We start from the raw sequence: 27,861 nt of genomic DNA, 5'->3' as shown, positions 1-27,861 counted from the left end.
TGGGTACCAGCCTCTGAGTTTTTAGGAATCAAGAAAAAATGCAGCGCATGAGGTTTGCAAATCATAGGAGAGCTAGGCTTTCCCTGGGGTATAGTATGTGCACACCATACACAGACTGCACTTGTAGCCTGAAAAGGTGGTACTCCTTTCAGAGAAAGCACAGATTTTACCTTTTTATTAATCTTAATATTTACGAGTTGTGAATAATTAAATGTCAGATATCTGAGGAGAAATAGAAGAACATTTTGTTGTCATTGCTAAAGTGCACCCCATCTGTATTTTAGAGTACAGCCTCTGCCTTGGTTGTGGCAGTTGATGCCATGGTGGACTCACAGAAGTCCCACAATCTCTCTATTTTCTTGTTTAGTTCCCATTAAACAAAAACATCCTTTAAGGGGACTGTGAATCTGGTGGGAATTCTGGATTTATTTGCATTAACTTTATGAGTACATTAACATATGAGTGAGTCACAGGGTCTTCATCTAAGTAATTTCAAGCTATGCCATTAAGCTATTCTATTATACTTTAGGTTGAAAGTGCATAATAAATAACTGGGCCGTCAGATGATTCTATCAGATTGGTTCATTTGATACCTATAGTACAGGACAAATGGTAATCAATATGTAGCACTTAGTGCTCTTTCAGCTTGAGAGTGTTTTATGGATGGTACTTAATTTACACCCAGTTTATCAAACCTGACTTGGTTAAATTTCACTCCTATCCCCCAAATTTTACAGTAGCTTTTGTGTGGTTCAGGATGCTGGGGAATGGAGTTTTTAGAATAAATAAATAAAGCCATTGACATAGTAATTACATTTTAGATCTCTGGAGGTTGAACATAATTTAAAGTTTTAGACATCCTAAAGTCACTTGAGTTGAAAAGACCTTTAAGGTCATCAAGTCCAACCATTAGCATAACATGGTCAAGTGCACCCCTAAATCATGCTCCCAAGGGTCACACTTACATGTGTGACACTCCAGGGATGGTGACTCAGCCACTTGTCTGGACAGTCTGTTAGAATGCTTGACAATTTTTTCACTGAAGAAATTTTTTCCTAGTATCCAGCTTAAACATCACTTCTAGAAACTTGAGGCCATTACCTCTCATCCTGTCACTTGTTTCCTGGAAGAAGAGAATGACCCCCACCTTGATACAACCTCTTTTAAGGTAGTTGTAGAGAGCAAAAAGAACTCTGAGCCAGTTCTCTCAGCCGCCTCTCATCAGACTTGTCCTCCAGACCCATCACCAGCTCCATTGGCCTTCTCTGGACGTGCTCCAAGAGCACCTCAGTATCCTTCTTGTAGTGAGGGATTTAGAACTGAACACAGGATTTGAGGGGCAGCCTCACCAGTGACGAGTACAGAGGGACAATCACTGCCTTGGTCCTGCTGGCCACACTATTGCTGATACAGTCAGGATGTCATTGGCTTTTTCAAAAACTGTGCTGGCTCATATCCATCTGGCTGATAACCAACACCTTCAGGTCGTTTTCCACTGGCCATTCTTTCCCAAACCTGTAGCACTCCATGGGGTTGTTGTGACCCAAGGGCAGGATCTGTCACTTTGTCTCATTGAATGACAAAATTAGCCTCAACCCATTGCTTCAGCTTGTCCAGATCCTTCTGTAAAGCCTTCTTACCTCCAGCAGATCAAAACTCCCTCCCAGCTTGGAATCATCTGCAAACTTCCTGAGAGGATGCATTTGATCCCCTTGTCCAGATTATGGATAAAGACATTAAACAGCACCAGCCCTAGGGAACACCACTTGTGATCAGCTTCCAGCTATGTGTAACTCCATTCACCCCTACTCTGGACCTGGCCATCAGCCAGGGGGAACTGTACACCCATCCTGGCCATGAGCAGCTAGATTTTCCAGGAGAGTATTGTGAAAGAAAGTGTTGAAAAACGGCTTTTCTGAGGTCCAGGTAGACAACAACCATAACCTTTCCCTCATCCAATAAGTGGGTCACCTTGTCACAGGAGGTTGGGTTGGTTAAGTAGGACCTGCCTTTCATAAACTCATGCTGGCTGGGCCCTGTTGCCTGATTGAACTGTACATGCCACATAATGGCACTGAAGAGGATCTCCTCTGTAAGTTTTCTTTTCACCAAAGTCAGATTGATGGGCCTTTAGTTCCCCACATGCTCCTTATGGCTTTTCTTGTAGGTGGGTGTCACATTTTCTAGCTTCCACTCAGCTGGGAGATCCCACTGGGACTACTGATGGGTGATGAAAAGTGGCTCAGTGAGCACTTCCACCCTTTCCCTCAGACCCCTTGGTGGATCCCATCTGATCTCATAGACTCCTGTGGGTCTAAGTGCTGCAGCACATCACCACCTTTGTCCTTGGATTTTGGGGGCCTTATTCTGCTCCCTGTCTCTGTCTTCTGGCTCTGGGGACTGGGTACCCAGAGAACAGGTCTGGATATTACAGACTGAGGCAAAGAAGGCATTAAGTACCTTAGCCTTTTTCTTAATCTTTGTGACTGTGTTTCCCCCTCCAACAAAAGAAGGATGGAGATAGATTTAGCCTTCCTTTTGTTGCTAATATATTTAGAAAAACATTTCTTGTTGTCTTTTATAGCAATAGCCAGATGAAGTTCTAGCTGAGCTTTGGCCTTTCTGATTTTCTCCCTGCATAACCATTTTTTACCCTGAGCCAGGGTGGCTCTGTTCCATGCTGGCTTGTCTTTTAGCACATGGTTACAACCTGCTCCTGTGCCTTTAAGATGTCCTTCTTGCAGAATGGCCAGCCTTCCTGTACCCCTTTGTCTATCAGGACTGCCTCTCAAGGCCAAAATCTCCCAAAGTCCAAGGCAGCCAATCTGCAGACCCATCTCCCTACCTCTCTGAGAATTGAAAATGTCTGTTTTGTGATCACTGTGCCCTGTGAAACCTCCAACCATCACATCACCCAAAAGTCCTTTGTTCACAAAAACAGGGGCACCTTCCCTAGCTGGGTCCCTCACCACCTGTGCCTGGAAGTTATTTTCTACACACTCCAGGAACCTCTTAGACTGTTTCCTCACTGCAGTGTCCTATTTCCAGCAGTTATCTGGTAAGTCAAAGTCGTGTGCAAGAGCAAGGGCCAGTGATTGTGAAACTTCTCCTGTCTGCTTATAGAATATTGCATCTGCTTCTTCATCTTGCTTGGGTGGTCTATAACAAACTCCCACCCTGACATCTGCTTTGTTGGTATTTTCTCTGATTTCTACCCATAAACACACAACCCTTTTGTCACCACTGTCAAGCTCTAGACAATCAAAACACTCTCTAACATACAAGGCATATCCCACCATCTATCCTTCCTTGTGTATGCCTTCAGAGGCATTTCCAGCCATCCACTGCAGCCCTCCCCTTGTGGGAGTCATCCCACCATGTGATGGCAGCTGTGTCACAGCTATCCTGCAGTGCAGGTACTTCCAGCTCCTCCTCTTTTGTTACCCATGCTGTGTGCATTGCTGTAGATGCCCTTAAATTGAGTTACTGATCCTGCCCCCTGTTTGTGGGAAGAAGCTGTAATTCCTACTGATCATTAAGGGATGCTGTGCTGGTGAGGTTCTTAAACACTGGCATGCTGCATAACATCCCTTTTGCTTTTCAAATCTAGTTTAAAGACCTGATAACTCCTCTACAAAGATACTTTCCCCCCTTTTGACAGACAAGTGTAACCTGTCTGTCTAGGCTTGGTGTTGGTGAACCAACCCATGGTTAAAACCCCCAAAGTTCTGTCAATGACACCAGGCTCAGAATCTGTTCTTAATCTGCTGGCTCTTCCTTCCTCAGTCCCTGCAACTGGAAGGGCAGAGGAGAGCACTACTTTTTCTCCTGATTGCTTAACCAATCATCTCAAGGCCTTGAAGTCTCTTGATTGCCCACAGACTTCTTCTTGGGACTTCATTGCTGCCTAACTGAAAAATCAGTAATGGATAATGAACCTCATGAGAGCTGTATCAGGGTAAAAAGTTTTCCTTTAACATCTTTAACTCCGGCACCGAGGAGGCAGCAAACAACCCCAAGAAGGGAGTCTAATCAGCATATTGGGTCTTCTGTTTCCTTCAGAAGTGAGTCTCCCATGACCATGGCCCATCTTTTTCTCTATATGGAAGCAATTTTGATGCAGGGAGCAGTCTGAATTAACCTCCAGCCAAGTGAACCACCATCCTTGCTGTTGTTTGGTTCCACTTGCAGAGCCTCACATCTGTTATCCCAGGGCCCCTGAGACAGTGAGATAATCACACAGGAGACCTGCCCTGCTGTGCTGGGCAGGAGCTTGTTGCAATTGCCCCCTGTCCCTTCATCCCTGTGTTCAGCCAGGTGGAGAGATGACAGAATCGTCCCTATTATGTGTTCTGTCTGCCTATGGGATGTGCCCCAGGAAGGCAAGGTGCAATTTCAGTGTGTATGTAGTTCTGAAACTACACTCTAGTGTATTTTTAATTTGAATATAGACTAAAGAGCCCATACAGTGGGGCTTGAATTATGGAATAGACCATGGTTTCACTTCCAGATATCTTTATCTTGAATATTTGAATAGCATCAAAACTGAATTTGATGTGCAAGAATTAAGGAGGAGGCACAGGCTCGTGCTATACTTTTTTTTTTGTATCATTCTACCTTAAGTAAAGTGCAGGTAAATGTGTTTCTCTGCATCATTGTGTTGCAGAGGTACAGAGCATTTAAAATGGTGTCAGGGAAATCCAGTTTGGAGGAGACATCTCATTGCAAGGGCAATATTTTTAAGAAGCCATTTTAGTGTTAAAATCAAGCATAGTAAAAAGGATGCACTCAAAATGTATTAAAGAAGAGACTTGTGAAGCATGCCAATACTTGTAAATGCATCTGCACCCTGTAGACACCAAACCCCAAATTGCTTTCTAATGAAAGCTCTTATAATACATTTTTAAAACATCAGTGATATTAAAATTCCATGTTCTTTTTTAAATGCTTTGACTTTTTTAAGGAATGCATTTAGACTGGAAAGCTAGCCGAGGCACAAAAAGAATAAAAGAGAAGCAAGATAAAAGGAAGAAGTGGGGAAGAGGAGCAAGACTGGATATCAAAACAAAACTTCAAAGCCAGGACACAAAGTCAAACAGCCTGAAAAAAGTCATAAGAACATAAGTCCTAATCACTATTTCTGTCCTTCTCTCTAAAATGCTATTGAATGGCATTAAAGCAGAAAAGAATAACAATTCAAAAAACAATGGAGAAGTATGTCTTGATAAAGTGTTTTCCCTTCACCAAAAAAAATGCTAAGTGCATTCATACAGTAGTCAATGTGATGTTTGCATTTTCTAAGGTGTGTTAGGTACCAAGTGATACTTGATAGTGAATGTTTTGCATGCTGTCTTCATTACTTTCTACTTTTGCCATAGGCAGCCCTGGTGTTCTGTTCAGACATTTAAAGGTTGATCATGTTTTTATTTTGGATTATTTACTTTTGTTTTTTGGTTGTTTTTTTTTTTCCCTTGTGTTCACTACAGTAGTTGAAATGGAATTGCAGAGGTGTTGCTAGCCACGTTAGACATGCTGTCCTGGTAGCATGCCAGAGTCTACTAGGCACCAATTCTGTCCCAGTTCTCCTACAGAAAAACTTTTCTCTTAAGAGATTTATGGTTCACAGTAATACATTTAAAATATTTTTGTCTTGCATAAAATTTGTATTGAATCAGTGTGAAATCATTAGTTGGTCAAAATGTTCTTCATTGGCTGAATGATGGAAAATATTTATGGTCTCTTTAAATGTGAAAATTATTCTCTGTATGTATGGCAGTCGTCCAGAAGCATTGTTAAACACTCTTCCTGAGCATAGGAGTAGTAAAATTTTCAGGATTTTTACAGAAGGCTCACAGCTGCCTTCAACAGGCTATACGGTGATGCAGTATTAACATTGTAGCCTTTCTGGATCGCTTTTCACATTGTCACCAAAATTAAATGTTCTGCCCCTAACCTGTGATAAATCAGTAATTAATGGTACATAGCAAACAAGCAGGAACTGAAGCTCAGAAAGATGTTAGCTTCCCCTTAGGCTCACAAAGAGATCACAGAACATGCTGTTCTCTGCAGTAGAGTCCAGTAGTGTCAATTAGTCTTAGACTTTATTGTTTTCAGCTGCACAGGAATTGGAGCTTAGCAAAGGAATTATGTTACTTCATTTTTGTAAACTTCACAAAAGGGGCTGTTTGAAACCAATTATATGGTTATCTTATTGGTCCTGATGGTTATTTTCATGCACCTGTTGACTGTTTAGAAAACCCTGTTCTACTGAAAAGCACAGATTGTACAATGCAAATAAAATTTCTTTCTCTGTTATTCTGTAGTTCAGTAGGTACTAAAAGATGTTCTAAGCTATAATTCACTATCAAATGGGGAGTTAATAATTTAACAAATTTCAATTGGATTGCCTTCCTACTACTTAGGACATTATGCAAAGTGTTGGTTTGTTTAGCTTTCTAGTAATACAGTAAACTTTCCAGGGTTGTCTAAGAGTGGTAAGTGAAATGGTTGTCACTGTAGGGGCACAATGATGTACATGTTCAGTCTGTAACACCCAAAAAGAGAAAATCTAGCATATCAACTACCACGTTATTGTCACTGACACATTGCAACAGGTTTTAACGTCATGAGGGAAGATGTGTTTCACATGCATGTCCTATGTGTATCTACATATCTAGTTAGATAATTGTTGGGAGGCTTAAAAGTTGCAGCTATTGCACCTTTAGCTTCTCTTAATGCATTTTCCATTCAGTGGAATGCACATCTGTCAGAGCATATTTCTTTCCTCCTTAGTTGCAAAAAGCTGATTGCATTGGGGTATTAGCTGTGTTGATACAAATCTGTAGGGATCATTAGCTTCCTTGGCAGGGCTCCAAGTAATTGGAGACCCAGTCTAATCTCTCCTGTTAGGTGCTCTTTGCTACTCCTCTTGGGAAAGGCATTTCAGTACATTACTGCAGGCATTTTAATACCTTAACCTTCCTTTGCTGGTTTGGTTGGTTGGTTTGTTGTATAGGTTTTGGGGTTTCTTAAATGAAGTGTCCTGTATATTATATTTTTTCTCTTGAGTTTTGGAACTGGATTTTTCCTTCTTTATAATTTACTTGAATTAGGCATTAGCCTGATGAATCTTGTAAGTCCAGCAAAAACTGTCAGAATATTGATTTATGGGCAGCAGGTCACGAGCCAACTGCTTCCAGTCATAATCTTCCCATTGACTGTGCTGAAGCATCAGTTTTATTTTTAGAAGTGCAGCTTAGAGAGAAATAATCATGTTCACATGAGCACGTGCCATTTCATTAAAAGATCACAAAAGATATTGTTGCATAGAGAAGGGCAAATGACTTACAGAAGTAGCAAATAAATATTTCTAATCCAAGAATCTATATCCAAGACAAAAATACTGCCAGTATTCCATTCCAGTTCTATTGTTCCTGAAAATGGTGATGGTCTAGAGTAAGCAGTGATAGTGGATAGATTTGAGAGTGTAGTTGATATGAAAGGAGAAATTTGCCTTGGACTTGAAAGGTGAGATGAGCAGAGATGTTTAAAGTCATCAGATACTGAATGCTGATCCAAGGAAAATAGAGCAGGACATGTTGCATCACTCACTTTTGCTTAGAATATTGGTAGATTAATGGTACTTCCATGCTCTCCCTCTACAAACCCTCTCAGCTATTAAGCATTTTTGGTGGTTTTTCTGTCTCTTTTTCTTTACAGCTCTTTAAACTTCTGTATCTCTCAGAATATTTAAAAAATATATTAATGGAAAGTGATGAGAATGTGAAGGTTATTATTATCTCAACTGTGAAGCAGCAAGAAAATTATAGAATAAGCTAGAAGAACTATCCATCATTACATGCTGAAAAAAAGAGGTTAGATTGTGTAATGGGGGCAAAAATCTCATTTAGTCCAAGTTCCTTTCAGAAGTCTTTTGCAAGACATCTTTTAATATGAATCTGAATAAAGTCAGATAGTTTATTTTTTCCCCCTTTTCACAGTACTGAATTCATTATGAAGTGATTTCCCATTCCAAATTCAGGCAGCGTGAAAACAGCTAATCAGAGCTACAAAGACAAGATTAATTGGTGTTAATTTCCAAATATTAGTGTTGGAATTTACTTGGCTTAATATGTCTAGACTTAAAATGATAGGAAATAAGTTACAATAATGGAACTAGATAAAGTAGATAATTTTTATACAGTATAAATGGGGGGGAAATTGGTACAGCAGTAATTTCTGGAATTTTTTTTTCTTTTTTAAATTCAGAAAATTCTTGATATGCTTTTGTGACTTATTTGTGTTATTTCAAAATCACTAACTTGATCTGCTGACATGGGAGAGCAGATCTTGCATCTTTTAAGGTAGACATTTCAAAGTTATCAGCTTGATCAACGTGTGGGGATAGCCACAAAGTATTTTCCACTGCTTCCATGCCATGTGATGTGTACACCTGAATTCATTGCAGTCCTCTGGCTTTTATCATTCAGAAGCTGGTGTAGATCAATACATAATTCTGCCATAAGAACAGCACAAAGGGAGGAAAGAAAAAACCAAAACAATTGAATGTCAGAGCTGCAATCTTCTTTTGCACCAATAGTGTTTCATTGGAATGGCACAAAAAGCGGCAAGAGTCTGAACTCAGGCTTGGTACTACTCACACACACACTTAGAAATAATGGGAGGCTTAAGAAATCTCATCACCACTACCATCTCCAGGCAGCTTCCTGACCCGGTGAATTCAAAAGGTGAAGGAAAAGAGGAGAAAGTAAAGAGAGAACTCAACGAAACAACATGAGGTGCATGTAGAAAGGCCAGGGAAATACAGCAAAGGACCTTGTAACTGATGTGGAAGGAAAATTGAACTCCATCAGTTGCATTTACAATAGCGAGGAAGATGCCAAATACTCCTTGCAGTTTGATGAGGATGGCCTCCAGGAATAACTGCAATTTGTAGAAACACAGGAATTTGAAATTAAATAAAACTATTTCTTCAGGAATAATATTTCTAAATTTCTAACCTCAGTCTGCGAGGAAAGGAAAAATGTAGCAACTAATACAACTTTGATGTTTTATTGAAAGCCTTATTTAATGAAACAAAAAAATTCTTTGGAAATCTCTATTACTTTCTTGATTAAATACCGGAGAAGCAGATGTAGGGTCCTACTTATGGCAAATAGTGCACAGCTCATAGAGAGGACTGTGTCTGTAGTGATTGCTGTATGAGTGCAAAATTTGAAGATGATGGATAAAAAAAATGTGTGTTACATAGCAACCTGCAATAATCTGTGGAAAAATCCTCTGTTAAGTAACAGGATGGTGGTGTGATTTCTTTGGAAGAAACCTCTTCTGCTCTCATTTCTCAAAATATGAGAAAATGAATGAATTTCAAGTGCATTTGACTGAAAATTAATTTGAGGCTCTAAGCAGTCTACTGCAGGGTCCACCTGCAGAATCCCATATCTGAAAGGATATAATTTGCCTCAAAGAGGTTTGCTAAACTGAAGTCTGAATTCTGTCCTTGCTTTTAGTCTGTACCTGCAGATAAACACTGTGGAGGTTAGATGCACAGACAGTGGACTCAAGTAAAATGAAAGAAGTTGCAATTAAAACATACGTTGCTGTGGAGCAAGCATCCATACCATCCTGCTTTAGGGAAGCTGATCATCTGAGCATTATGCTCTCGGAAATCCTTGTCTTTTTTTTGTGAAGCAAATTACAATCTAATCAAGTAGTATCTCAGAAGTTTGAATATTATTTTTGGGGGTTAAAATAATGTGTCTTCCCAGTCTTCCAGGAACAAATGTGCTTTAGCACAGTTGATTTATCTTGATTGATCATTTTTAATAGGTTTGACGCTGAAAAACTAAAGTGGCAAAAGTCTTAGGTAGTATCTTAAATAGCTTTTAGTTAATATGGATATTACACAGCTACCTTGTGACTGAACTGATAACTCAGCTGCTGTTGCTTTGCAGAGAATGTTAGCTGATTTTTTTGTGTGTTCCATTTTTGTTTGGGTTTTTTTTTTATTTATAAACACTGTGTTTAGTTTTTATGCCTTATGAACTGATACCTTGGTATTAAAAATATATGCTGAGGATTTTGTGTTCCTCTTTGGTAAATCTGTTTATTGGCTGGGGGGAAGCTGATGTTGCATGAGGAAAGTGGGCTTTTGAATTGTCAAAATTACCACTGGGTACTGGGTTCAGTAGGGAGTGAAAATCCTGCTCCTACAAGCTGGGCATGGAGTGGTGCATGCTTTTGCAGTCTGTGAAGCAGTCCTTGTATGTGCCCTATCTGATGGGGACTAGTGTCCCTTATAACCCCCGTTCCTGCTGTGCTTGTGTCTCCCTGTTAGGCTCAGAGTCTTCCAGCAGTGCTGGCTCCTCAGGATCACTGTCACGAATACATCAGCCTCTCCAAAGTGCATCTCTCGTCCCCGGGGTGACAGCCAATTCTTCAGGCAGTGTGTCCTACCCTGAGAACGGGATGAGTGGCCAGGTGGCCCCCAGCAACACCAGCTATATCATTCTTCCACTTGAAGCTGCAGGGATACCTCCTGGCAGTATCCTTCTCAACCCGCACACAGGTCAGTACAGCTCCCTCCTGCCTGATTCTGCCCTTTGGGGTTCTGATGTCAGCTGGTGAATCGGCAGGTTTCTTGTTTCCAGACATATTTTTCTGGAAGCACTTAATGAGCAAATACACATTGAAATGATGTTTGGCAAATTGCTGTTTTCAAATGTGCAGGCAAAGCTGGATTTGATTTCTGAGGCTATTGTGGCATAGCTGGTGGGAAGTGATACAAAACACTCTTGCTCCATCTCAGACAGGATATTCCTCATTCAGCATTCCTGGTGCTCCCTAGCTCTCAGTGAATCCTCTAAGATCCCTTTAGCATCAATAAGGACAGATGCTCTTCTATATCAAGCATGGTGAGATATGGTGCAACCAAAATATAAAGTCACATTCTTAGAGATTGTGCTTAACAGCAGAACTTCAAAAGGCTTAAAGGCTGCATTTGAATCTGCACTTCAGAATTAATTTCATGTGAGTTATATGATTAGCAATTGTATTTATATTGTGAAGTTTGTGATGAGAGAAAGATGTAGCTCTTAAATTCCTGATACTTTTCATCACTGCAGCTCACAAGTGAGACACTTGCAAGCACCCAAGTGCTGTGGGCACTTCAGAAACTCTTCGGTTTGAACTCGAGTGCTTGATGAAAGCTTAAGGCAATTTGTTGCCTCCTTGGTCTGGATGAAGTCTGGATCATGTTATGCTGTTATTCCCCACCATATTGTACTATCAGTGTTAAGAAGGTTCAGGGAGTTTGAGGTTGTGGTGCTTCTTTGGTAATTTGGACTATTCCAGTGACCACGGCTAGCTGCGCTGTCAGCCTTAGCTGAGTTATGCTAGGTTTAAGACAAGAAAGCCTGTAGTGAAATGTAGCTTCCATTATACTGAGAGCTAAACTCTGAAATATTTTTTTCGAAGTCCTTAAAAGAACATTCAGGAGCTTTTTCTTTGGGGATTTTGTTTATAACCTGTATTTTATGTGTATTACATCCCTATGTTCCACTGTTTTGGTGGAAATGCCTAAAGCTTATTTGTGTGTCTGCTATTAAGAATAATTTTTTTTAGTTCAGTCAAGAAAGTTGCAGCCTTTAAGGAAAATACAGCCTTGGTAAACTGTTCAGCCAGTCTTACCACAGATATTTATAGACGGTAATATCTGGGGCTGATCAATATGTATCAGCATATTTAAAATCATGGAGGAGCTCTTGTTTGTTTAGATTTGAATGTTGTAAGTTGGATAAGTTCTGTCCAGAGAGGTGACTTACTAACTTGCACAACCTTTACTCTTCCAGAGCCTTTACCCTTTAAGTATACTTTTTTCCAAACCATTGCATTATTGACATGAGAGCCTAATACTGTCAGCAAGGAAAAGATCCATCATTATATTCATCTGCTCATTTCTGTTCTGGTAGATGACAGTTCTGTCTGCAACACTGAAATTTCTTGGTCAATATAGAAGACAACATTTTGTGTTCCACCATATGGTCCATTTCCATACAAAACTCATCAGGTCTAGGCAGGAGACAACTGTAATTCAGGTGACAGGACTGAGAAACAAATGAAAGGAAATTATGTTGCATGGAGCCCACAAACAGCTAAGAGATACTGCTTGTTCCTGGCCAGGATTGTTCTTTGACTTGTTCCTGGCAAGGATAGAGACTGGAGCTCACCACACTTGAAAGAGCCATGTAAGAGGAACATCTCCTACATCTATCTTGTCAATTTAGCAAATTGCAGCAGCTAGTTCAGATTTTTGCCTGCTACACAGGTAGTCTTTTTTTTTTTCTGCTATAGTTATAATGCCTTTCAATACTGTCTCTAGACCAGAGCACCTTATCTTCCCTCCCTGTGTGCCTCTGGCTGCAGATGCATCATTGGGAAACCCATGCATGTTTATATGGTTAACATTCAGGGAGCAAGTATTTTTGTGTATATATTATTTTGTGTTTCTTTCAAACCTTGTGTTTAATTTCTGTGGCTCCCATGTAAATATATACATAATAAAGTAATGGAGAGAGCAGATTTCTTTAAAAACCTGACATTCTTGTCTCACACTCCTAGCTTCATGCTGCTACCTCGTGCTGGAAGTCAGACTGTACTTTGGCATCTGCTGTGTTTTTCACATGCAGCAAAATACATGCTGCAAAATTGTCACTCTTTGGGCTCAGAATCTTTGCATCTCATTAGGGAAACATTACAAAAGGAGCTCCATGGGGAGGGAATTTAGATTGCTGGATGCTGTGATCGACTATCAAAGTGATGGATGCTGTCAGAAACAGAGATGAAGAGAAGACAGTTGAAAGAAAAGGAAAAAGATCTTTGTTTCCTGTAATGAATAGATTTTCTTTCCCTATGTCATACCATTCTTTAGCTCTTTCTTCTCCTCTTGCAGAGTGGCTACTTCCAGTCTTTTTCTCTCTTTTTGATCATAACACCATGTCCTTCAAAGATCTTTCCTTCCTCTCACACTACATAGTCACTGACTGTGCAACCCTCTAATGGCATCCAGAGATGCAGTCAATTTCTTTCTCCTCTGAGTATAACTCTGCTCCTTACCAGATGTTGGGAATACACGCTTTCTTTTCCATATCTGCAGTTTCCTTTATTTTCTCTCCTCTGCTTTACCCTTCTCCTTCCCCAGATAGTCAAGCTTCTTACTTACTTTGGGAAAGAGCCATTTATGTGGCTGTGCTCTGCATTTCACTTACTTCATCAGCCTGCTTTACCCTTTGAAGGATTCTTCTTGACACGTTCTTGCTTAACCCCTCTGACAATTTAAGAGCATTTACTTTTCATTGGTACTCCTTGAAATGACATTGCAATCTTCGCCCTTCTATCAGGGCCACAGTTCATAACTTACAGATGTCTTCCCTGTTACCTTCCGATCTCTCCTTTTCATTTCTGATTTCAGGATTTCTTCATGAGAAGTCTTCTCTTTTTTTATCTTTAAAAGTGTTGCTGGGACTTTAGACTTTCAGTTCTGCCAGTTTTCATTAAGCCACAGGAAATGCTCTTTATTAGCTTCTCTTGAGCATCTGACACAGGCTTTGGGACCGTGTTATCTTGCTCACTCAGTCTTCTAAAGTACTTCTGGGGCTTGAGATTCCCAAAGCTTGGGAGTCCATGCCATAGTCACCCAGTGGGTTCACAGCAAGAATCAGGAAATCAGTAGACAGAACTGCCCCATGCGTCTTTTCCACTCATTCATGACCTTTCTCAGCATGAATGTGGTGTTGGGTTCATCCAGAAACTTGATGCTTTAGAGAGACAGAAGGCAAGGTTCTTTGGCTGGTACTCTTAATGCATTTCTGACCATGATTCATTGGAAGGAGAAACTAGAAGGCTGAGGAGTAGATAGGGCAGATGGAGATGCTTTGTAGGGTACAAATCAGAAGTTCATTACTGTTACTTTAAGTTACTGAACTCCTCCAGATCTCTCTTTTTATCTCAGGTATTCATACCTTCGTTACCTACTTCAAAGGTTATAACATCATTGCTAAAATTACTTTTTTTTTCCTCTTGGAAATATTCATAATTCATTTGATTTACAGATTTATGATGGAAGTGAAAAGAGAACTGAAGTAATGGAAAACATTTTTTCTACTGAGAAGTAGCATTTCTTTTTTGTTTTCAAGACAATGACTTGGGTAAAATTTTTCTTTTAAACAAACATTGTTTTTGCAAGATTATTCCCCCCAGCTTAATTATCTGAAGCAAAATGAGTTCAATAGCTTTATACAATTCTGAAAAGAATTTGTCTTGTATATAAGAGATTCTTAAATACACTTTAAGTGTTGCTTCCTTGAAAACTGGAGTGCTAGCTCCTCTAAGCATAAGGCACAGCTCTGTGTTATTAGAATGTGTAAGTAAATCAGTAACAAGAGTGGGTTTGGTTTTTTTCCCCTTTCCTATAAACCATATTGTTTTAGAAGTAGTTGTGTGTTGCTGTTGTGTTAGAGGAAAATGTAAGGGAACATTCTCTACCTTCAGTGTTTGTTCCAGAGTTCAATTTTAATGTTAATTGATTCATCACTGAATGATTTCAAGTAACCATAGCATCTGAATCATCTTATAGCCATGGTAACTTTCCACCCATTCCTTGGAAAATCATGCTGCTGAAATAAATATCTGCTGTCTTGCCTGGGAAAAAATAAAAGCTGTCTGATACTGTAATTACTGTAATGAGATATAGTGAGTGATGAACGCTTTACTCTTGTAGCAGGTCAGCTAAAGAGCGATCAGTTAAAGCAAGATTGTTTGCTTTCACACAGCAAACAGTATGTTCTTAAAAGTGTCCAGCAAGAGCCGGGCGTTTTGTTTCAGGTCAACCGTTTGTAAATCCTGATGGGACGCCGGCAATATACAATCCTCCCAGTGGCCAGCAGACAATGAGGAGCCAGGTGGTGGGACAGTCTCAGCAGCAGCCTTCACCCCAGCAGCCTCAGCAGGTTCAACAGCCACAGCAGCAAATGGCAAGTCACCTTGTCACACAGGTAGGTGTAGTGTCACTGGAAAAAAGAAGGAACTCCTGGGGATATGAAGAATGACCTAGAGGAAAGAAGGGAGCAATGCAGCTAGACCAAATGTCAGGATGTTCTTTTCAAAGTGGATAAAACAGATGGAGAGGGAAGATTACACCTTCAATTTTATCTAAAGGATGATTTCATTTTCAAAAGTACTGTTAAGCGTGTTGGTGCATGTCTACATAAAATTAGTTTGAAAAATTCACCCATTAGTGGAAGCTGAGCCATTCATTCTCAAACCAGTGCAATCTGTAATTCTCTTGAAAGAGCCAGGGACGTTTCTCTTTTGACAGCAGCGGGTTTGAGTCAAAGAATAAGGTACAAGAGCTCTACAAACGCTTTCATGTCCAGTTGTATTGGGCCCAGTCTATGGGTGCTCTCCAAGCACTTTTGCCCCAGTTTGGTGGTTTTCTGCCTACACCAATATTCTGGCCATGATCCTGGTCTGAGCTAGAAGTTCTGGAGCTGCAGCAGGAAGAGCAATTTTGTTTGAGCACAGTGCAGTGTTGGCTCTCTGGTCCCTGTGCTGGCTGTGGCACATGGCCAGACGTGGCTGAGCATGGGCAGCAGGGTTTGGGTCTGGTTCAAACTTAATTTTGTGGATTGCATGCCTGTTCTCCCAGGGCAGAGCAGGCAGAGGGAACTACTCAAGCAAGAATCCTATATCCTGCTTAGTCACAGAGCAGCCAAGATCTACTTTGGTTCTTGTGTAGCTTTATAATTTGGCACAGCTTCATCCCAGCTTACGCAGAAATACAGTGTTTGTATTCAGTGAAGCTGCTTTGATTTTACTGGGTTTGGACTTATATGGTTATGGCTCTTATTTCTTGATCTGGTCTTCACAGTTTTAGAAGACAGAGATAGTACCAAACCTGTAAGAAGTTATATGAGAGGTTAAAATGAAAGGAATACTAAAGCTATTCCAAGGTAATAGTGCTGTGGAAAATTTTTTTTCGCTTAGATAAACATCTGCTCCAAGCTGATGGCCTGTCTGTTGGTAATTCAGAGTCTGTTCTTTGTCATTTTTTAAACTCTTGTATTCTCCCAAAGCAGCTTTATAATCATTATTCCTTTGCCTATGACACACTTGGAGTTAAATCAGTCACTAACAGCAAAATTCAAATATACACTTACGCTATGCGGCTTGCCATTTTTATCTCTGCAAATTAAATGTGGAATCATAATTTGGCTTTGCCTCATATTACAAGTAAGAGGGCATAGCTGTGGCTGTATTTAATCTAACAGCCATCAAATCCACGAAAAGAGTCAGAAATATCAGTAATAAATAATTGTTTGGTATAAGGCTAAAATGAAGACTAAAATCACAGTACTTGGCCTCTTGTACTCAGGCTGGTGATGAGTCACCTGTATTTTCAGAGCCGTATTTGTGATCTTTGTTCTCCATAACAAAGGTGGTGATGATGGCGCTTGTTATCTTTCTCTGTTGGAATTTATTGTCTTTTCCTTTGCTTGTTTTGCAGCCTGTTCAGACAATGCAGCCATCTTCTCAGTCAGTCCAATATCCAGCAGTTTCTTATCCTCCCCAGCATCTCCTGCCAGTCTCTCCAACACAGCAGTTTTCTGTGGTACTAAAGATTTCTTATTTCTTTTTTTTTTTTCCTTGAAGTTGGAGGTGTGACTATGTGTGTCCAAGAGCCTCTGGGGAGCACTGCAACAGGTGTCCCACATCCTGTCTAAATACCTGCTCACCTTTATGCTTTGGTACTGACAGGCATTTTGTATGAGTATTCCCACTGATTCTGGCTCCCTAACCCGAAGGGTGGTGTTACAGCAGGGCTCTCTACCTGCTTAGTAGACCCTCCAGAAAAATATTTTGTTCTGCCTGCTGGTAGGAGCTTATGTCTCCTCACTTAATGCCAAGTGACCTTAAATTGCTAACTTGAATAGTTGAGATTTGGGTTATTCCTCTTTTGTGTCCTCAAAGACAGGAGAAGAGACCTCAAGAAAACATTATTTTTATTTTATATTCTTTTATCCATATTCTAAATCCACTGCCTGGATTTATTCCTTGGTGATATCAGAGGACTTAGGAAGGAGAGTGGCACTGAACCAGCTGCAGAAGGTGTGGTGTGCTGTACATCATGACAATGCACCAATGGACATGTATAATGAAAATAAATAGAGTGTTCTTCTGGAGTCTGATTCTGGCTTGGTGCTTACAGGGCTAAGATTATACTGTTCTGAAATGAAGCTGACATTTTAAAGAGGCACCACGAGTTTTTTTTCTTTTGTTTTTCACTCTTGGTCTAGTAATCTTGTTTAAGATTGATTTATTTTTTTCCTCAATGTCACATAGTTATAGTAAGATATGTAAACAAAGCTGAATGGGTCCTTGCAGATAAAATAATGTTATTAATGACTAGTGATACCATTTAAAGGAAAAGAAATATTCCATGGTGAACAAAAGTTGCATATCTTAACGCTAATTCTCTTGAAATGTCTGTTGCAGGAATATCAGGTTGCCCTAGTAACAGTCACAAGAAAGCTAATATTTTTATTGGTTAATTTAATAGTGAAACTTCATCTGAATGACTATCTTCAATACACATTACATTATACAAACACTACATAGATTATATGTGTTTGAAGATGTTTTTCTCTTTTGTGAAAATCTAGAGGCATTCCTGGCTCAGTGAAGTTTGTTTGCAGTCATTTATCATTCTGATAATGAATATCCTAGCTTTCTAAAGGAACAACTTCACAGAGACAACTCATGTGTCTCAATATGAACGTAGGGTGACAGAAAAGTTAACAGCATTACTTCCATAGACCACCTGATGATCTGTCAGTAGTGTTTAAAACATTGATCCATGACATCTGCTCTCAGTTGTGAGCATGAGTCTCTCTATGTGAGGGTGACTCCCAGAAGTGCTTTCCACAAGCAAACATTTTATTTTGTTTTGTTTTGTTTTTAACACATTTTGATGTTTCCAGACATTAAATGCTTGTGCAGGATGGTTTTGGAGAATAAATACCACAGGGCTGATAACAATATTAAGAGGTTTCCTTTGAAAGAAGAGCATTTGTATGGTGCTTATTTCCTATCTGTAATTGGCATATTAGCACACAATGGAGTTTGAGTTGAGTATTTAAAGGTCTTATGATATGGGCACAAAAGAAGATGCCTAGAACCACACCCACATTTGTAAATCTTTGACCTTCACAGAATGAACTTGAGAGCATAGAATAGTATTAATCTTTTTGCAAGAATGAACAGATGCAGTTCAGAATGCATGTATTATTACTGGCATGTAATGAAGCTTAGGTCCATTGACTTTCTATGGTACGTTTATCCTACCACAGTTTTTTTTTCTTTTCCCCTTCAATCAAATATAGAACTTGTTTCTCTTCAACACAGAATAAAAAGCCTTGAAATAGCAACATTAGGCTTAGCTTTTTTAAAAATTTTCTCTATGTTTACAACCTTGGATTTTCAAAGCAGTCCAAAAAGGGAAAGATCTGCAGCTGAATCCTACTGGATCCCTCTTGGGATCAATTTGAAACACAGGTGAAATTACCAGCAGGTGTTTGGCTGACAAATTCTGTATTTGAGCATAGAGGTATCTATAATGTTATTTCCATGCCCTTTACATTTAAAATGTCTTCTTTTGAGCACTGTAAAGTTCACTTGTCATTTTGGAATTAAAGGTGAGGGTGGCAGGGATAAAGAGCCAAAATAATTGGCGTTTTTTGCCAAATGATGCCATTCACCTTGCAGTCTGGAAGTCTTCATCAAAGCATTTGTAGTGATTTTCATTTTAATTGCCTCCATTTTTGCTGAGATCCTTGCAAAGTTTGGCATGGATTGGAGCTGAGTGATTTCTTTCCCCCCTCACTCTCTGAGCCTGTTTTGTTTTGCTAACTCATGTGCCTGCTGCAGGCGTCACATCTGTATCCCCTTCTCCTGCCTTGTGCCCCGCAGCGCGATGACATGACAGCGCAGTTTAACCAGATGAGCTTGAGTCGTCAGTCATCAGGAGACAACCCCGAGTCGCCCTCTGGCCCCGTGTACCCCTCGCCCATGCTGCAGCAGCCTGCCCAGCAGACAGGTTACATCATGGCCTCCCCGAGCCAGCAGCTTCCCCCAGGAGGCTTCACGGGATCAGGAGCTCCGGTGTCCCAGCAGGTGCTGCAGCCGCCACCGCCACCCCAGGGCTTCGTGCAGCAGCCACCGCCACCTGCTCAGGTAGGCAAAACCCCGCTGCCCCTTGGGCACCATGCCCTTCACAGCATCGGGAACGGAACAGAAATTCCAGATTGTTTCTTATTTTTCTCCTGCTAAAAGTTTAGCAGATCTTTAGGCAGCAGGGTACTCTGTTGTTTCCTGGGTTTCATCATTTCCTTCCCTCTCTTCAAAACGTTTTCTGAGCATATGTTCATAGTCCATGACACATCTGCACATGAATATGAAGGAGGAGGGTGAGTAAATGCCCACACTCCTCCTTCCCTGTGCATGTACCAAAAGAGCAAAATGCACATCAGCCCAGGTAGTCGTTAATCATATTTAATTGACTTGAACATGTGAGGTGTCACAGATCAGTAATTTTAACTGTCTTCCTGAAGACAGATTATGTTTTACTGTTCACTACCAAACATCTCTGCTTGTCTCCTGGGTACCTTTACAGAATATTGAAAGTGATTACTGTCAAGAAGTAAAATGCACAGATGACTTTCTGGCCAATTTTCAAGGCATACACATTAAAAAGACAAATTTCTTTATCCAATTATAAACAACTTCATTTAAATTCTACTTTAAATGGTATTAATAGCATTTCTCTTGTTTTCATTTTATCCTTTGGAAGAAAAAATGTAAAAATAAAGTAAAAAACTTCACTATTACTTTTAATGCAACTTCATTATAAACCTTATTGGAAGCGGTTGTTTGGTTGGTCAGTTTTTGCTTACTGCTTCTCACTGAAAATTTCCACTTGTGTTTATTAATGGAATGTGGTATTGACATAGGAATGAAGAATTTTTACTGTTACAGTGTTTTAAGTGGGCAAAGGATCTAGTTAATTAGACCACTAATTAACAGTAAAACAAATCTGAGGACTGCTGGATGCTGACATCACATAGAGGACTGTGCAATCCATAATTTCTGTGGTTAAAAAATGCGCAACTATTTTTTCTGAAAGAAGGCTTGGCAAACACATGTTTGAAGGAGATGAAGTTCAATATAATGTGATTTCTTTTACAAAAAATTGAAAATACTGCTAGAAAAATATCACTAGGAAAATGTTTCACAGTTTGCCAAATGTAGCAGGTTTGGTGTTTTTTTAAAATGTGGGAGAAAAAAATGACCTAAAGAGCAAAATTCCTTGATGAATCCATCTTCCCATCTAGATTGTGTCTTGTAAGTAGAGGCTGTCCAGGCTTTACTCCTCATGTACAACCCCCAGGTGCCCTCAATGTTTTCTAGCATCATTTAATCCAGCCTCAGGACACTTCCAGTGAACCAGGTAAATGTGAGCACTTCCATGTTACAGGCTGCCACCACAGCAGGCCCTGATGTTTCCCAGCTCTGCCAGCCAGGGTTTGCTGTGGGAGTTGAGTGGTCTGCAGGATGGCACTGCCTGTCCTGACAGGGACCCCACAGCAGCTCCTTACCCCCTCAGGTGAGCCAGATGTTCAGCTCGCCCTGGGGTCTCTGCGAGACCTGCCTTGGCTGGCCTTGCAGGGGCTGCTTTGGATGGGTTTGCCCCCTGCTCCTGCCCCTGGCTGAGCCTTGCAGTGGGAGCACTGTATTTTCACCCCATTGTATTTCACCCCTGCATGCACAGCAGGGCACAGGATTTTCACTCAGCACAGCGCAGTGTTATTTGGTGAACTTCTTTTCCAAATTAATCCTTGTGCTGGTGCTACTTAGAGGCAGAGTAACTTTTCCACAAGCCAAGTGATGAGGAGGTGCCTTTTCATGTACAGGCTGCTGTAGGACCAGTACAGTACTGATATGTCTAATGATCACCATGTCTCTGTCCGTTTCCCAACTGCTTTCCTCCTATAGTTTAACACAGTGGAAAGTTAATTGACAGCAGAAAAATATCTTTTGGCTTTGCAACAGCTTCAGTTATTTCACTGTGGAACGGTTTGTCCTCGGGGGAAGTGTAGAAAGGTGAGAAATTCAGGGCTGTCAGGTTCCTCTAGTTCTGCAGATAACATCCATCTCCAGCTTGTTGCTATTCCAAAAAATCCTTGTCAGATACCTGTGGAGGAGGGCATGGCAGGGTTTAGTATCTCCTGCCCATGCCCCTATCCTTTGAAAGCATAGTGGCCTTGTTCTGCCAAAAGGGAGAGAGGGCAACCACTCCCTGCATCTGCATGCATAGATGGGAACTTCTAATTCACATTTCAAGTTTTTATACATTCACTTCAGTCCTAGAAAATGGTTTGGATACCACATTAAGTATATGTATGCCAAATACGGGAGGCTTCTTATAAAAAAAAGAGTGAATCCCTGGGAAACAGTAGTTCTGCCCTGAGAGCTTAACTTTCTGTACATGGGCAGGTAGATCTCAATTCCTTGTCCTGCCTGTAGCACAGCTTCTCTGTGGCAGTGGCTATTGTCAGTCTGAGTCAGCTTTGTTATTCTTTGGGGCTTAGATGCAATAGTAAAGCTGCTCTCAGTCACCATAGCAGGTGGTCTGAGGCAGACTCTGAGAAAAAAAGAAAGCAATAAAGATGGTAATGGGAGCAAAACATTATGTGATGCATTAATCAATGCAATGCAATCAATGTAAAAGCACTTTTACATCTTAAATGTTGCTATTGAATTTATACCAGTATAAAAGTGGCATGACTTTAGTGGCTAATTAGTTCCTGTAAATGCTCTGCTGATAAGGTTGGCTGTGATACCCTGAATGCTGTTGGAAAATAGCAGTGAAAACTTGGGTGGAGATCCTGTGATAATTTCCTTTGGGAGCTGAAAGGAGGAGAAAAAAATGCTTCAAGCCTACACATCCAATAGTACTGCATTTAAATTACTAGCTTTTCTATTAAAGTTCAGTTAAATGTGGCTCTACAGCTGCTCCCCAAGATTCTTTCTCCCAGTCTGTATTAAAGCAGAAGCAGACTGAGTTTGAAATGACATGCCTAAGAAGTGGTGAAAGAAACCTTTGGGTTTCGTTTTTGCTTCTTCTTTCATCACAGGTATCCCCCAGCTTGACAACAAAGGCATCATTTAATAAACTGAAAATAAGGATTTCTGCTTGTTCAGCCAATTAGGAAAAAAAACGAAGAAAAAAAAAAAAAAAAACCAACCCATAAAAACCAACAACAACAAAGAAATCAACCCAAATCCCAAATGTTACCCAGGGTTTTCTGAAAGGGATTTTTAGCAGCAAATGCCAGTTTGCTTTCTGTCATGGATATTGAACATATATATATTTGCTTTCTTTATTTTCAGTTTTCTTCTCTTCCTGATAGTTTTTCTGTAGCACTTACGGACTAAAGACTTTAACAAGAGTCCACATTCTGCTTTGTAGTACTTTATCAATGGTACCTGTCTTTGCCTCTGCAAATGAAGAAGTAGAAAAAAATATGAATATTATGTCAATGGGAAGGAATATCCTCCCTGAAAAGTTATTTTCACCTCTGACTCATTCTGGAAGGTATACTGGCAAAATGATATCCAAAAGTGAGATGGCATGAATTCTTGGAGAGGCCTGGAGATGTAATTAACACGTTGAAGGATTTTTCACTTGAATTAGTTTTGTGTCATCATTAATTTTGTGTCATCTTTAATCATCTGACTCTTTGCAGAAGCCCTCTCCTTGAGAGTCTGTAATGACCCTAAGACAAAAAGTCTTTATTCATTGCATATCTCCTCTAGGAAACTTGTTATGAAGAAGGTTGGGGAGTCACTGCAAATGAGCAGGGCTTTCCTTGATGATCTTTGAAAATTATAATAGACGACATCTTACAAGACATTATTTTTTGTTACCTGCTACTGTAATTATTGTGGAGGGGGCAGGGAGGAAAAGACCTTGAAGAATGACTGATCCCTGTCAGTTAGATATTGGGAAGAAATGTCACCTTCATGTGTCCGTGCATCACTGGGGTTTCTCTTGTCTTCTTCACTCCCATTTGCGTGACTGTATCAGTGGCATTAGCAATGGTGTCAGCAGCTGGACAGAGGTGCTAGTCCAGACCTGTCTGGATATCAGCACTGTTAAGAGAAGGTAGAGTACCAGTCCAATGGCTGAATCAAGCTGTAAGCCACTAGGGAGGCAGTTTATGAAAGTAAAGTCATCCTGAAGCATGTGTGGACTCCTGACCCTGCCATGAGGAAATAAACAAAAATAAACAGAGTACCAGTGAATTTCATGGGCGCTGCTGGAGAGCAGCCAGGGAGACGCCCAGCCCCATAATGACTCCAGGCTGTATGTGGACAGAACAAAGCAGGAAACCAATGCTGCACTGAGTCTCTGCACATTATCTAGGGACAAAGCACATTAGAAAGAGGAGAAAATAATGTCTCACTCTGCCATTGCATGAGTGTCTCTGAAGTGACATGCCCAGTCCTGTTACAATTCAAGTTAAAGTGTTGTATAGGAGAGAAAGATTAGAATGCAGTGGAATGGTCAGCCTACAAACAAGGTAATTATTAAAATCATACTAAAAATTATTATTCACAGTGTCAAGGATTAAGAGCAAAAAACTATACTTTTAAACTAAAGAAGGTGGCATTTATTTAGGATATAGTCTTAGAAGTGCATTTTTTTGGTAAATTTTTTTTAGTTTTAGGGTAACCATACGGTTTCATTGGCATGCTTGTTAGTGCCATGGAAACCTTCTGGTTCTGTAAATAAAATGTTTTACAAGCAAAAGGTTGAAGGTTGGATTGTGCATTTCACATGGGAATGCAACCCAAGTATAATTTGGCATGTTGGCTGGCTGCTACAGAAATGTAATGCTTTTTGTTGAAGAGCGCATAAGTAAACGTTTTAGTAACACTGATGAGAAGGTAAAAAATTCAAGAGGATCAGAGCAGATGATGTAAGTGAAACTTGTTATCTCTGATCCCTGTAATTCCACTGTTCACCAAAGTAGAATCAGAAAGGAAAAATAACATTTCAACTACTGACAGAGATGTACTCAAGATAAATGAGAATGGATCCTTCCAACCCCTCAAGTATAAAAGACCTATTTTAGATCATGTCTATATTTTACACCAGGCCCTTCTTTTAATGTGTGAGCTTTTAAAAAACAAACCTGCCCCCCCACCAAACAAAAAATGAGCTAACAAAAGCAAAAACAACAACAAAACACACATAGACACAAAACCAAAAGAACACATCCCATCAGAAGCCAAACCTCTGGTTTTCATGTCATGTGTGCATGACTACTGTCCAATTCTTTCATTAATCTTTATAAGTGAAATAATTTTTTTTACCCTTCTACTACTAACATTTTTTTCATGCTGATAGATTGCACTCTCATAAACTTTTAAGTGGGTTGCATAACAAATGTACTCCAATGCATTGAGAAAATGAGAGCAAGGGAGACAACCCTTTGACTAATGCTGAGGTTTTATGCGTGTGGTAAAAATAAAGGAGTGCATGCTTCAGTATATATATTTTTTTGCTCAGCTGATTCAACTATAAACCTGACTTCAAAACTTAGATTCTTCAGGTTATGTTTTAAGGGTAATACCTACAGAATCATTTCCAAAGAGATAATTCTCATTGTTGCCAGATGCTCATGTTGTTTTAAATATCTAGGGGCTTGTCTGCACTGGAAAATGAGGAAGTGGAGGGTAGATAAAATAAATCCTTTAAGTGAGATTAAGCTGCTGGCAGGATAAGTGAGAGCATTTCCACAGGGGTTTAATATTGTTTGGTTTGTAGAATATGTTAATAGAAAATAAAGAATATTTGAAAGAATGTGTGTTCTGTTCCCCTGCTCTAGGGCTGGATCAAATACTTGCATTGACTTGACTTAGAATGGGTCTCCTCATTTCTTTCAAGCCTCCTGTAGCAGAGTGTTGCTGAGAGCAATCAGCTGTCCACAAGATGAGTTTATCACACTAAACTTTCCCGATCCACAGTTTATACTGGTTAAAGAATGATTTTGCACCTTAAATGTGTGGGCCCACCTTCCTATTCCTTGTGGCTTTTCTTTGCAGAGAAACAAATTCATAATGGTGGTGTCCATTCTACAAAAGCATTTTGGTTTTGTTACATTAGTCACTAACAAAACAAATAGCAGGAGGGCAGGCCATTAGGTGTCACTTGGTATTGTCTGGAGGGAGGGTAACTTACAACATTTTCCAGTCAAAACCTTGTTTTTCTCATACTTGTTTGACTCAAGCTGATACAAGCATAGAGAGGGGGGAAAATCCATTGTTTGAAAAGAAAATTAATAGACCTTGAAGAATGGATGGGTGTTCAGTCTCTTGATTGACAGATGCTATTGACTGTCTGTTGGTCTGCGGGGTTAACTTCACTGACACCACCCAGTCCAGCTTTGTTAATCCTAACCCTTCTCCCACCACAGTTACCCATTCAGTAGGCTTCTACTTGCCCAAGTAGCAATCCACAGCCTATTCTCGTCTGGTCTTTTGTGTCTATGCCATTTTTTTCCCTCATCTGAGACTGGAAATTTTCCAAGGAGAATTTCTGATCTCACTTATTATGTCCTAGCAGTAGTTACCTTTACTCTGCTAACTTTATGGATGATCAAATTGAATGATCTGTACAGGAATATTTCTTCCACGCAGATAAAAGTGGTGAAAATAGTTCTTTTTTTGCATGAAAAAAATAAAAGCATTTGGTCTGACTCTGTGCATATGTCTATGTAGGATAAATGCTATGCACAAAGTGAGAAAAAAATTGTATGATTTATTAAGAAATGCTGACTGCTGTGGCAGAAGTTGAGAGAGAAGCAATGTTCTCCCAAGCCTGTGTCCCTCTGCAGTCTGTTCATACCATACATTGCCAAACTCTATCAGATGCCTTAAATATCCCTGACAACTGAAAATGAAAAATTTTGAGTGCTTTGAACTTGTGAAGGGTCAGTTGAAAGCTGTCTCAGTAACACTGGTGTGGCATGTATAGGAAAAATCTTTTGCTCCAGTCGCCCTCAAACTTTCACGTTCACCTGTGTGATAAGATGTAGTACACGTTTCCCTGTAATGGCAATAATAATTGAAGAAAAAAGAAGCCCATCTAGCAGAACTTGCTGACTTAATGCCTATCCTCAGCTCCTGCAAGAAAACAGCTATGATTATTTTTTGAACTGTAATTGTTTTCACAACAAGAGCAAGAAAATCTTTAGAGGGAAATCTTAACATAAGGAGGGATGTACACGTTAAACAGAAGCATCAATCTTATAATTTCCTTACAAGTGTTAGGGATGCACACACTCCATCTAGCTCTCCACCTTGTTTCTACATATTTGTGCTCCAGGCCATTCCCTGCTTTGACTGGATCGTTTTGTCCAGAGTTCCTTTAATGGTTCAACATGCCATCTGTAAGTGTTATGTTGATATGGAAGGTGTCATTTGCATCTATTTTTCTGCAGCTTTTGATATGTTACTATGATAAAATGTTACTGTGATATTTTTTCTTTGGTATGTATGTGTAGCTTTTTATAAATCCTAAATTTTTTCTCTTTCAATTGACATTTTTTTTTCCTATTTCTTGAAGTATCTGAAAATAAATGTGGGCACTGATAGTCCTTTTCATAGCACAGCAGCAATCCTTGAGGAGACAGGAGGGAAACCTCTTCTCTTGATTTCCATTACCACTAATACGCTTGATTTGAACTTCTGCTCCCCCTCCTTGTTTTGTTTTATTTTATGAATCTTTGATCTCTAGAGTTGACTGTTCTCTTTCTTTGCAGATGCCAGTGTATTATTACCCATCTGGTCAGTACCCTACCTCAACAACTCAGCAGTACAGACCCATTGCCTCAGTTCAGTACAACGCACAGCGGAGTCAACAGATCCCCCAGACTGCCCAGCAAGCAGGTATGTACATCTGGTACTCATTTCTTCAGCTGCTCACAGCGCCTTTGCAGGTGAAACCCGTTGGTTGTGCTCTGATTGAACAGCAGAGGAGAAAGCTGGTTGCTGTTCTGTTTGAAAGTGCAGTGGAAATTAGAAATTGAGAAACCTTTTGCTTGGACATCCCAAGCAATGGAAGAGCAGGGGTTGCATCCTCCATCCCTGCTGTCCTGCATGCAGTGTCCTCAGTGTCCATGCTCGAAGTGGGTGGGCACAGAGAGAGCTGAGAGGGAGCTGGTGTGAGCAGTCACACTGCACCTTCAAGCCATCCACTGTGGTTGCCCTCCATCATGGGAGCTCCTCAAGTGTTCGTACCGCCCTACGTGGTGGGCAGGCCTGCAGTGAGGCAGAAGGGGCCGGTTGTTCTCCACACCTTGTGCTGTCCCTGTCCCAGGGGAGCAGCAGGGCTGTGCGTGGTTGGTGCCGTGGGGAGCGGCTGCCCGCAGCAGTGCGGCTGGAAGGGGGGCCGTTACACTGTAAGAGAGTGAGTAGCAGGTCTCACAGTGAACCGGTCTCTTTTCCTGCTGTGTCACGCCACCCCGCATCACTCCAGAGTAAGAGGGACAGAGCGGGGGGCAGCTGGGCTAGTGAGTGCTGGGAGAGAGCAGGAATTGTGGTTGTCAAGGAGTCATCGCATTTCAAGGGAATAAACAATTCTGGTGTTGGAGATTTTTAAAATTTATTTATTTCCTGTCTGTTTCTTTAGTGCACACCTTCCCTCATAGTGTGTCTCAA

The 27,861-nt window shown here is 40.4% G+C and overlaps 1 protein-coding gene across 17 annotated transcripts in view; it reads left to right on the top strand.

Annotated features, from left to right (window-relative positions):
- Positions 1–27,861, top strand: part of ARPP21 (cAMP regulated phosphoprotein 21) — a 197,581-nt gene that overhangs the window by 133,853 nt on the left and 35,867 nt on the right. For 14 of the 17 annotated variants that reach the window (XM_030971413.1, XM_030971420.1, XM_030971411.1 and 11 more), the window contains 5 exons: positions 10,358–10,588; positions 14,902–15,071; positions 16,583–16,687; positions 19,003–19,308; positions 26,964–27,090. In XM_030971413.1, coding sequence (XP_030827273.1) covers positions 10,358–10,588; positions 14,902–15,071; positions 16,583–16,687; positions 19,003–19,308; positions 26,964–27,090 — 939 coding nt within the window. The remainder of the gene's footprint in view (positions 1–10,357; positions 10,589–14,901; positions 15,072–16,582; positions 16,688–19,002; positions 19,309–26,963; positions 27,091–27,861) is intronic. The other 3 variants (XM_030971426.1, XM_030971423.1, XM_030971419.1) reach the window with 1 other exon arrangement.

The sequence above is a fragment of the Camarhynchus parvulus genome, chromosome 2, assembly GCF_901933205.1.
Source record: "Camarhynchus parvulus chromosome 2, STF_HiC, whole genome shotgun sequence".
In the NCBI taxonomy this organism is placed as follows: domain Eukaryota; kingdom Metazoa; phylum Chordata; class Aves; order Passeriformes; family Thraupidae; genus Camarhynchus; species Camarhynchus parvulus.
Note: the sequence above shows the minus strand (reverse complement) of the source record. Positions and strands in the feature narration are given on the sequence as shown.